Genomic DNA, 12,791 nt, shown 5'->3' with positions numbered 1-12,791 from the left:
ACTGAAGAGTTCCGATATACTTCTTCATGACAATTTGTACTATGATTGAAAATACAGAACTTACTGGTTGACAATTACTTTGTACAAAGCATTTAAGCATAAAAATTAAAAGCAATAAAAGGAAAACTGTGTAATATTTAATCAATCTATTTGAAGGCGTCCTAAACTATCGGAACTCTTCAGTGTTGAGAAGGTAAAATATGAAATGGTGGCCGTTTGCAATGGCTTCGAAAATAGCCAACTTGAATTACTGTGGGATTTACACCTTGTAAAGGTAAGAAATGCATGTTTCATTGTGATAGAGAGTTAATAGGATGTCTGAGGCGAAAAGTTGAAGCGGACAAGAAATTCAATTTAACCCATTTTAATCGCAACAAGCGGCCGAAGTTCAGGCAAGATTTCCCGAATCACTTTATGTGACACTGGTCTGAGATTCGGAAGAGGCGTCAGTCCAAATATCCAGCCTCGACGAATCTCGCTGAGATTAGGGAAAAGAGTACCAATTCATTTCCCATAGACCTCAATGTTAACCTTTGGCCCTCTCACTAATTAACTATATCGATTTTAAACAAATGACCGCAAACATTTCAAAGTTCATTCCAAGTGTTGATAAAAAATGACAAAAAATATATAGGGTCCCGTGCCTTTTATAGGCCATATTTGTACTTTTTTACAACACATAGCAATCTGCAGTAAATTACACACTTCATTTTCAGCACACCCCTACCATGGTAATTTCCTCAGTCATTTCTCGATTTTGTGCGATAATTTTTCATCCTGACAATTAATTTGAACCGCTATAATATTTCTTTCAATTCCAAATAATTTCACTCTTGATATTAGCCAATCACGCAACACCTAGATATTTATACCTCCGCTCAATCTTACCCGGAAATAATGCTTATTTCACTTTATTTGAAACCAGAATCACGTTTTTCATACATTTTTATGAAAATTGGATCACACAAGAGCCAATGGGATTGAGATCACAAAATTTAAGTTTTTCGAGGTTCTATAACGATAAATTAGTATGGGGTTCTGAAAATATCCCAGTAAAGGGGGAGGGTAATACCAGAGAAGTACCAGGTGCCGCGCATAAAATACAGAGATGCCTCACCAGGTGTTAGTATCTTACATATCAACCATTTCTGTCATTAAAGGCCGTGTATCGGCCTGGAGATCCTGCTTTGTCTCGGAGGCAGATTTCTACGGAAGGGGGTGGGGTACAAGTTTTATCATATAATCTAATCTGCAGGAAACCAGGTAATAGCCATTTTATTTATTGGGTACCTATATAGTGTAAGTTTCATAATATAGTAAAAGTATGCATAATTCTCCATTTACTACTTAATATAAGAGTATATTTCAGCAATTTTTGTGGAATTTTCAGGAAATTTGGGGTCATTCTCAAATTCCGGGTAGAATCCACCCGGATGAAGATATGAACAAAATTTTATCTTAAAATGATTGTATATTCCATAACAAACAAATCACATGCGATTTACAAATATAATATTTATTACAGTGTCAGCTAGTGGCGAACTTGGGACAGGTGTCAGAATCATTCATTCCCTGTAACGGCACTGTCAGCAGACGGTACACTTGTTAAGGGGGTTCACAGTACCCTTCACATTAAAGTTACAGAACTAAATTTTCATCCATATACACTTCAGTATGTAAAGTCTTTGAAAATAACAAATTTGCCTGATTTTAAGGTCGTTAACATTATGAGTATGGGAATGAGAGTACCAAACCTCCGTCTGGGTTACGCATACGGGGGTTTGGTACTCTCATTCCACATAGTGCGCGAGACATTCGAGGAGTTCCGATTGCATTGACCTCGAAGATCACCAGTTCAGAAAAAGCGAAAGAGAGGCACTGCACAAGTGTCAGATTTGTAAACAATTTATCATGCCAATTTTATAGAAAATTCACTATCAAAGTTTTATTAGAGTGGCACATCTGCGTAATCATTACTTTCTTCCAATTAATGTACTTCTTGTCATTCATGAAACGGTGTAATATTTTAAAACAAACGACACGTGTAGTTACTCACATCAGTTTCCGTCTTTGTATATAACCTTGGTCTCAGCAACTCGATTATGTTCGGCAATCCTCGTTCCCATGTCCTTGTATACGACGCAATGGCGGTTTATACGAAACGCTCATTGTAGGTATGCTCTCAAACAATATTCCCTTGTTATTTTGCTGAATTTTTCTACAGATCTTGGGGATTATATTAGTTATACCGATAGGTGTTATTTAATGCATAATTGGATAGCTGAAAAAATGCCGTCAGTTACAGCTTGCATTGCTTTAATGTATACCAATGGCTTAATTATATAAAAAAAAATATTGCGCTTTCATAATTGTAATCCTAGCCTTATATTACATATAGCCAGTCTAATCAAGTATATAATAAGTAAGTAAGTAAGCAAGTAATTTATTTCCAATTTTGGGCCCAGAGGGCATACAAAGAATACAAAGTTCATATACATAAATCATAAAAGAGTGATTATCCAAAAGATAGATGAAAAATAAAATTTACAAGTTCATGATAAATCAACTTTTCTTAGTAATGAACAGCTATATATGTAATTGGCAAATTTTTCAATAATATTGTTACATTCGTTGCTCATAAGCCAGGTAAATTTTTGTCTATTACACAGGTTTATAAAATTCTTGCACAAAATGTTCATGGACTCTATGAATGGTTTTCTTGAGTGTTGGTATGCTATGCAGTCAAATACAAAGTGGAATTCATCTTCTACACAGTCATACTTGCAGACAGTACATATTCTCTCATTTACATGTGTTTGTGTGTAACGTCCAGTTTCAATAGCCAAAGAGTGAGAACTGATTTTGAACATTGCAAAACATGAGGATTACGAATTACTGAAAAATATTTTTCTCTACAGAATCTTGTTTTGAATAGTGCATAGGTTCATAATTTACCAAATTGTTTGTCTGCATTGTCTGAGAGTGTATTACACCACTGATATTTAAATCTTTCATACAACTTATTAGCAACAATTGAAACAATATTTTTATCATGTATAGGGCATTGTATATCCAACTTATTCAAAATATAACGAATGCTACTGATCCAGCTGCTTTTGTTATTATCGTATAATACATTGTTTTCATGTACAGCATTTCTTAATAAGGAATTTACTTCGGAATTTAAAATTCTTTGTAAATATTTAAAACAGCTTTTTATGACATCAATATACATTGGGAATCGACCAAGTTCATCAACAATAGCTTGATTTGAGGCTTTTTTTATGTACACCACAAATATATTTCAAAAATTTAATGTGCATTTTTTCGCAGTACATTTTGTTAAAGAAGTTTTCCATACAATAATTGGGGCGTTTTGCAGAACATGTATCTGTATTTATTGTTCCCCAGATTTCACACGCATAAAGCAGTACAGGTTTTACAGTATGATCATATAAGTGTATCAGGGTATGTATTTTAGGTTTAATATTTCCAAAACATTTGACTAATTTAAAATATGCCTTTAAGGCTCTTTTGTAGAGATCAAACTGGCAATTTGTGAATGAGCCTGATGAGGAGAAAACAATTCCTAGATATTTATATGATGACACTTGTTCAATAATTTGATTTTTATAGAAAAAATTTTCAGCTGATTTTTTACCACTTTTGCAAAATATAATAATTTTTGTCTTCTTGAGATTGACAGACAGGCAATATTTTTCACAGTAGCTTTCAAGCTTATTTATACATTGCTGAAGTCCTCTTTCAGATTTAGAAATTAATACTAAATCATCAGCATACAATAGACAATTTAGGGAAATGTCACCTAATTTAACCGGATCATCATTATCATTAAATAAAGATGGTAGACCACTGATTAATATTTTAAAGAGATTTGGGCTTAAGTTATCTCCTTGTCTAACACCCACTTTAGATTCAAATGATCTGGTAAGTTTGTTTTGAAGTTTTACTGACATTGAGTTTGCCGTGTACATATTCTTAATGACCTAGCTTATAAAAAGGCCCCATTATGTCTAGCTGATGCAACCTGTGTAATAAGGCCGAGTATAAAACAGTGTCAAAGGCTTTAGAAAAATCAATGAAGCAAACATACAGTTTGGATTTATTATTTGTATATTTTTGAATTAGGGTTCTAAGTACAAACATGTGGTCACTAGTTCTGGCTTTTGGTTGAAAGCCAATTTGAACCTTATTAATAATATTGTTGGAGTCCAAGTAATTTTGTAACCTGGTATTCAGTATGCTATTAAATACTTTGGATAAACAAGAAGTTATTGTTATTCCTCTATAATTTGAGGGGTCATATGTACTATCATTCTTATGAATTGGTTTAATAAAGCCTGTTTTCCATTCATCTGGGTATTTGCCAGAGGACAAGATAATGTTAAATAACTTTAGCATATATGGTAAAACATAATGTACACTGGTTTTTAGCATTTCATTTTTAATGCCATCCAATCCAGCTGTTTTATTATTCTTAAGATGTTTTATTGCATTAATGACTTCCTTTTCTTTAATTGTATAGTCTAAAGAAGTAAATGTTTTACAAGATTTCTCTGACTTAGCAAGGAGGTCTTCAAAATATTTATTCTGAATACTAAATTTGCCATCAATACCGAGTAGTGTGGAAAAATGATTTACCCACTGTTCACTAGATATCTTAATGGACTGGTCATTTGTTTGCTCTGCTTTCAAATCTTTCAAACGTTTCCAGTATGCTTTTGGGTCATTTTCATATAGGGAATCTAACTTGTTTATGATTGTTGTTCTAAAGTTCCTATATTTTTGTTTGCAACATCGATTATATAGCTTACGGATTCTTCATATATTTTGCATGCTAGAAGTATGACATTCCACATACATGTAAAGCAAATTTTAAACAAAAGGCCCGTGATCCACAAGACAGCATGCAAGTTTGAGGGCCACTCTTATAATTGGGTCACTTGGAAAGTTTGACTACATTTTGCTTTTAATATGTACATCATGCACTCACCCAAGCGTTCAACAGAATACCGAATTATACGGGCTGGTATCTCGGAAAATGCGCATTAGGGGTAATAAATTTCAAAAATTAAGTTTTCATAGAGGAATTCTTGTTCATCTATAGTCAGTTAGATTGGGATGTTAAATGGGATCTCGATCCCCTGGCACAGAAAATGTCTGGTTTTGAAAAAGTGTAGGCTCATTGTGGGCCATCATCATAACTGGTCCTCCCGCAAGTCTTATGTTGTCCCCAAACAATATGGGTGAAATGTCACCAAACTGGCAAAAAACAACAATGCTTGTATAAAAATTCATGGATATGCCATCAATTAGTCAAAGTAAAGATTTTTCATGATGAATGCATCATTTTTAGAGAATTTAGCTATGTGTGCCAGCCCCCATAAAGTTTAGAATACATGTAACAAAATTAAGAATATCAAATAAAAATAGAACCAATAGTATACTTAAAAACGAAAATGTTCTAATGCATCAAAGTGGACAGATACAAATTGCAAAAGGTCAATTGAGTGACACAGGTGACCTAAAAATGGAACATGAAAGCATTGCCTTAATTAACAGGATTATTTCTACTTTACTGTTAAGTTCGTGAAAACATATCATAATCAATTTTACTTCAGTTAAAGGAGCATGGACATGATTTGAGCTGAAAATTTTCAAATTTTATTTTTCCATTTTTAATGTTCAAAATGCTTAACTAAGGTATTTCTGATGGTCAGCAAAAATTTGAATGTCAGTTGTCGAGGTACGTGGGAGATACAGAGCTCACAATTCTTTGTTATGTAAACAAGGCTGTGCCCTATTTTTGTTTACATGTAATCTAGATATCCCTGTAAAAGTTTTTCAATTTACAAGTCAATTCTGAACATAATTTAATAGTTTCTAGTGTTTAGCACATCTCATTTTGTTTTAAACATGCTATTTTCCATCAAGCAATCTATATGTAAACAAAAACATGGCATGATGGAGCCTTGTTTACATACCCAAGAATTGTAACTCAACAACAGATATTCAAATTTTGGTAAACCATTAGAAATATGTTAGTTAAGCACTGTAAACAATAAAAATGGAAAAATAAAATTTTCCAGCTCAACCGTGTCCATGTCCCTTTTAACAGAGCATCAAAACAGCATGCATGAAGCTGGTTTACAGGGTTAATTTACTTCTATTGGTTCAATACATATACTAAGGGTAGTTGCAGGATAAAATATATTTATTTTGTCCTTTGTATGCCCTCAATGGATGACAAATACCAATTCTGCATAGTGCAAAAGTTTATTCTTATTACATAGAAAGTTTTATACAAGATGTTATCATTCCCATCATACATGTATACATGGATTCTTCATATATTTTGCATGCTAGAAGTATGACATTCCACATACATGTAAAGCAAACTTTAAACAAAAGGCCCGTGATCCACAAGACAGCATGCAAGTTTGAGGGCCACTCATGCATGTTGTTGGACATGCAATAGGTATGTAAAATTGTATTTTTTCACTTCTGTATATCTGAATCCATGTTGCGATGTATTATAGAATTATAGTATTTGATCTAGTTGAATGGCATAAATCTGTAAATAGGGTATCAAAATTTTAATATTGGAGTAGATTTACAATTTTGTATTGGAGTAGATTTACAAATTTTCTTCTTCACATTTTGATAGTTTTTAGAGATTATTAAATAATACAGATGCAAACATTTTGATAGTTTAAAAAAATTATGAATACAGATGTCATGCTTGCAGAAATTTTGTTTGTTAACTTCATGGCAGAACACATCATCCCTATATTCTGTCAACCAGACTCTGCAATGCAGAGGCCAACTAACTGACAGCAAGATTGTCTCAAAGTTTTTCCTGTTCGTACCAAAACAAATGTTTATATGCATGTGCTTTAATTCATTCTAGTCTAGTCTTGTTATGGTGTTGTAAATAAGATGCAAAATTACATATTACCTAATATGCATGTGTTACATAAAATAACTTGTTGGATAAGGGGTATATTAGTTTATCTTTCACTTTTTGCTGATTTCTTTCAAATTATGTTTTGTTGAATTTGATTGAGAATCAAATACACTTTATGTTATGCTCATATATGAAAAAGATCCATGTTTATTTTCACGACAATTAAAATGTCACAAAGAGCTAGAGCCACAAAAGTGATCAAAATTAGCCTGCATTTTTTATGAAAAATTATAACTAAAACTTAAGGAATATTGCACTAAATACAATCAATATATATACATCATAGTAAATGTATTCATATCAAAATGTTAATTCGGTGATGTCATAACTGTCTCGTACATGTCATAACGTTTGCAGTTTTTCTCCAAAATTGAAAATTTTTGAAACTTTGATTCAAAATTTCAGTTTGGCCACATTAATTGAACAAATCAAATTCTGACATGGGTAAAGAAATAAAAACTGCACCAATAAATGTTGGATTTAGTTTGTTTGATGAAAGTGGCCATACATAAATTTCTTGTTTTAGGTATTTCCCAAACATAATTTATGCATCAAATGGTGTTGGTGTTCTCATTTTTAAAAAAAATGGGTCAACATGTCCTTATAAAACATTTTAAAATGGTAGATTTTTACATAGGTTTTCAACACATATTCCCCCAACCCTCTCCATTTGGTTCAGCATTTTAAAGAAAAATTGTCATTTTTTGGGTCATGCTAGTCCCTTCCCCCCACTCCCCCTCCACTTTTATGTGGAAAAGGAATAAAATTAAGTCACAACTCCTTTGCATCTGCCCCCGATTTTATAACTACACAGTATAGTAAATAAAGCTGTATAATTCAGTATGTATATCTGATATGATGCTAAACGCTGAGCTTAATTATAAATAATCATTATAATATTTCATTTCAAAGATGCGTATAGAAATGTGTGCAATGCAGATATAACAGCATGGTATTGTAGATGCAAAACTGGCGCGGGGTAGTTGGGATGTGTGCCCAAATTGCCGCCATACTGTGGTATCTTGGATATGGAAGATTCATGTATAGTGCAGATGAGCGAGTCGGTGTATGTACATGACTGGTCATCATTTGTTGAAGACGACGCTAAGGTTCAAAAAGAAATCTATCAATCCGACAGTGACAAGAGTATTGTCGAGGAATAACTTACAATTACTGGACACATTATGTTATTTAATTTTTACACATGTTTAAAAGAATTTGTTCCTACCTTCTGTACAATATAGAATTATCTAAGCATTTTAGTTGTACATATAGTAGAAACACGTACATGTTAACGAGGTTATGTCTTGTCTGCTAACGCAACTTTATACAAAGGTAACTTTCCAAGTAACCCTTTCCTTCAAAGGAAGCAATACCATGTTATATTTAATTTTTTCATGAAGTACGTCATCATAAGATTAAATTTTGACAATTTTATTAAATTCAAAGAATGGGCCAATTTTTGACCTTTCATGGCTCTAGCTCTTTAGAGCAATCATATGGAAAAATGTCTTAATGTGCTAGAAATTTTCAAAAGTTGGCATGCATCTAGACCTCAAATGTGAGTTTTTGAGGATATCTATTCTAAAAGTAAAAATCAGCTCATAATTCCTTAGAAGAAAAGTAGAACTCTGTTTATAAAGAAAGTTTATGTTTTCTGATAAAGGAGGAGAAAACATTAAATTCTTTACAGATAGAGATGATGGGCAACTTACCCATACATAATACATAAGCTTTTCTAGCCTTCTACCAGTAGAGCTAAAAATTCACTATGAATGCATGCTATAAAATGAAATTGCAGTTCAAACAAAACAGCAGTTAAATAACAATAACACAAGTACTAATACAGTAATCATGTACAAAACAAATTTCATTATGCAAATCAACATCATAGAGCCCACAGAGAAATGTGATAAGGAACATGGTGCACCCATCTGCAACTACCTGTACATGTTGCATAAATCTATATTTGCATGCTTGAAGCACAGGGGCTTCTCATCCATTATGTTCTCAATCTTTATATAAATATCTAGATATTTATTGAGAACATAATGGATGAGAAGCCTGGAGGCTGTGCTTAAAGTCACAAGCTGTGACACTATTGCAATTCCAAAATGAGACTACAGTGACCTACTTTTGGTACATGAACAAATTTCCCACCAAGACACATCAACTGACCAAGTGTGATGGTCCTAAGCCTTACAGTTTGCAAAAATAAGATCCAAACAGATTAGAGTATATATATAATCATGAAATTCCAGAAGGAGGTCACAGTGACCTATTTTTGTTTTGCAACACACCTTCTCCCCAAAATACATCAAATGATCCTTGGATTCATAGTGTGAAAGAATACAAAGTTTGGGTATGAATAACCATAAAACTCCATAAGGAGTCCACAATGAACTGTTGTTGGTATTTGGATTATCTTATTACCCCCCCCCCCCCCCCCCCCCCCATATGTACCAACTTACGTGTTTGAGAGTTCTAAGTAGACATGAAAGAGTTAACAGATGGATGGACAGAAAAGTCTACACTATATAATATGGCCCATCAAAATCAAAAGACGAGTGTATTAAAAATTGCAAAGAATTTCATTATTAAATGTTAATCTGAAAGAATATTTAGACATAAATGTATGGATTTTCTAGGTAGCTTAATAATGCACCTGCATGTTTATTGGTGTGACAATTGGGTCATTTTGAATTTGTAGAGTGGTTATAAATTAACGCAATTTAAACAATGCTGCATTAACATGTATAGACAATCAAATATACATTTTCACAAAATCAAACTGGATTGTAGATTCCAAACTTATACAAAAATTTTCATTATCAAATTGAGTTTGTCAAAAACCTATAAATAACACTCTTATCAACTGAGTCATTAGTTTAAAATACTTACTACAACTTAATTAAATTTGAAGCTTAAGACATCATTCAATAGTTGAATACATCTAACTTGACAATAAATTTTCCACATCTCATGCAAATGGATAGTGTAAGAACATGTATATAAATATAATTTAAACAAAGTAATTGATATGTAGAACATTGTACTATTATTCTTTGAATCTTCATCAATGATCATAAATGCATGGTTTAAATGTTCATTGATAATGATTAATGCAGTCAATTCCATTGCATTAATGAATCAGTCAGTTTTATATAGTTCAAAAGAAAGATAAAAACAGTTGACAAAACAACATTTATTTTCACACTCTGGTTCCCAATGATTGTTGATGTTGCTCTTTTAAAACTTTGAAAACCCAGTCTTCTTTCTCTACAATGTATATTTCTTTCAGGTTTTGACTCTTGGGAATGAACATCTTTATTGTGTCTATCAGACATGAAGCACATCGTACTACAGCTTCTCGTTTCAGGGATACTGAAAAATTAAAGATGGCTAATTGTTGCAACCGCTGATCAAGAACCTAATTACCTAAATGGCCCACATTAATGCTAAGCTAAGTAACAATACATCAATTAAAAGTCTTGCACATTGATGGTGCAAGAGTGCATCTCTTTGAGAACTAGATGTCCAATTTTAAGTTTTCTAATGTTTCCTTAGAACTAGATTAATAAGTAGCAGTCCATTTAAGAATCAAATCTACGGGCAATTTATTGAGGGAAATCTATAATTAATTATGTTTCTGAAATGCTTCAATATCATAAATCTAATTGTGTTTTGCAGTAAGGTCATTCTGCATGAAAATAACATTCAGTAAACAAGAGGCCCATGGGCCACATATAATTTTATACTTTGATCATGGACAAGTTTATATGACAAAACTTTAGTTAGGGAGATTATGCTTTATATGAATTACTTAAAGTTTATAAAGTTTTGAATTCTCAAGTCTGAGCTTATATCAATATACCATTAAAATATTATCTCTTTCACTAAACAAAATAGATAATTTGTACATACCTGTACCAAACAGTGAGCAAGCAATTGAAGGATAACCACACTGGTCTGCTTGTTGCAGCATGTTTTTCATGCATAATGCATATTGTTTGAAATATTCATCCTTCAAACCACCTGATGAATTTGTAGAACTCTGAGTTGCTGGTAGCCATACATGTATCACATCAAACCAATTGTTATTGGGCATGACAACAGTGCTTCCAACTTCAAATCTCTTTCCTTTCATTTTCTCATTCAAGTCATACTTCTGGTAATGCTTCCTATTGTAGTCGTGGATTTTTCGAGATAAATACCCATGGGTAAATGTATACTGCATATTGCCACCCTTATGAATATATTCACAACAACAAATTGCATGCACACTCATTGTTAAGATTTCACCAGGCTGAATACACAAATTCATTTCACCTGACTGCAGTGGATTTTGTTGTGTTTTGTATGTTGCTGCTTCCATAGCAAACGTATGATCATTGAAGGCTTGTGAAATTTCACAAACAACTTCTGCATTTGAATCTACAAAATGTACCTCCTTCAAATTTGTACTTGATCGGTCATCTGATTTCCCATACTGCAATATTCCATCTACATAACACTGGGCACAGATTTTCAAGGAACATATTCCTGCAATATAAAATATTAAATACCGGTATTTTATATTATCATAAATCATAGCAACATTATTGGATCGAGAAGACTATAATTAACAAAGGAACAAAGATTTTATTTCTGTGTTGACATGCAACTTAAATATGATGACATAAATTTATTTATGTAAAGATGCAACTTAATCATGTAAAATTTGCATGATGACATAATCTATAAACAAGAGGCCCATGGGCCACATCGCTCACCCGAGTCACCTTGGCCCATATTTACTGTGAATTTACAGTAAGTGTGAACGACTCAGCTTCTCAAGTTCATTCGAGGTCTCGGATAGTTGGTTTCAAAACAAATCTGTCAATGATGACGCATCAAGGAAAGAACAATCACTGCGATTGGACCAATATTTAAAGGGGCGGGAATAAAAATAATTTTAGATGGTCACACGTGTCTTTACACTAGCGTGTCATTACATAATCTTTTAGCACGATGGAAGAGACTGCAAAAGGGGAAAACCAATACCAACTAAAACAATGACATTGATTTTAAAATTACATGCCGAGGGTTTATTTTATTGTAAAATCAGTAAGAAATTAGGCGTCGCAAAGGCCACGTTATAAAATTGTCAATCATGGGAACTCTTGCACCGAAAATGTCGCCAACGAAGCTCACACCGGATGTACTTTTGTTAATCGAGTATGAAATTAAAAAGAAGTCAAGTGTATATTAATAGAGAAATCAGACAAAATTTATTAAGAAGAAATATTTGTACCCCTGTCAATGTACCAAAGGTGTCTTTAATTTGTAGAACTGCGAGAAATTTTTAGGGAAATTACTTTCAAGAAACTGCAAAGAAAATCCAAGAGAAGCATATTTCGTCTGAACACAGGGACTCGTCACGAAATATTTGTCTTTTTAAAATTTGACATCGTCTATTCTATATTTACAAATAAATATAAATATAGAATAGAGAGGGTCAATTCGTGACGAGCCCCTGTGGTCTGAACACGAACGAAGTGTTGAAAATTTCTTTGCTACTGATTTTATTGCAATTTAGGCAAGTCAGTTATATATATATAAATATATATATATATAGAGAGAGAGAGAGAGAGAGAGAGAAACTCTAAACGCTTTGTTGAAATATTTGACTGGGATACCGGTCTTCTTCAGTCGTGTTTTCGTGAAGAAGAACGGTAACACGGTCGAAATATTTCAACAAAGTGTTTAGAGTTTTTTCTGTATTTTACTTCCAAAAAAGAGAATATATATATATATATATATA

General features: G+C 32.8%; 1 protein-coding gene across 1 annotated transcript in view; it reads right to left on the bottom strand.

Moving 5' to 3' along the window:
* Nucleotides 1-9,437: 9,437 nt before the first annotated feature.
* LOC125658961 (uncharacterized) overlaps nucleotides 9,438-12,791 on the bottom strand; it is a 105,764-nt gene continuing 102,410 nt past the window's right edge. Inside the window, exons 18-19 of the mRNA XM_056150133.1 lie at nucleotides 10,913-11,530; nucleotides 9,438-10,372 (exon numbers count right to left, since the gene is read on the bottom strand). Of these exons, the coding sequence (XP_056006108.1) occupies nucleotides 10,200-10,372; nucleotides 10,913-11,530 (791 nt within the window). The 3' untranslated portion in view covers nucleotides 9,438-10,199. The remainder of the gene's footprint in view (nucleotides 10,373-10,912; nucleotides 11,531-12,791) is intronic.

This window comes from Ostrea edulis, chromosome 9, assembly GCF_947568905.1.
Source record: "Ostrea edulis chromosome 9, xbOstEdul1.1, whole genome shotgun sequence".
Classification (NCBI taxonomy): Eukaryota; Metazoa; Mollusca; class Bivalvia; order Ostreida; family Ostreidae; genus Ostrea; species Ostrea edulis.
The sequence above is the reverse complement of the archived record's forward strand: the minus strand, read 5'-3'. Positions and strand labels throughout refer to the sequence as shown.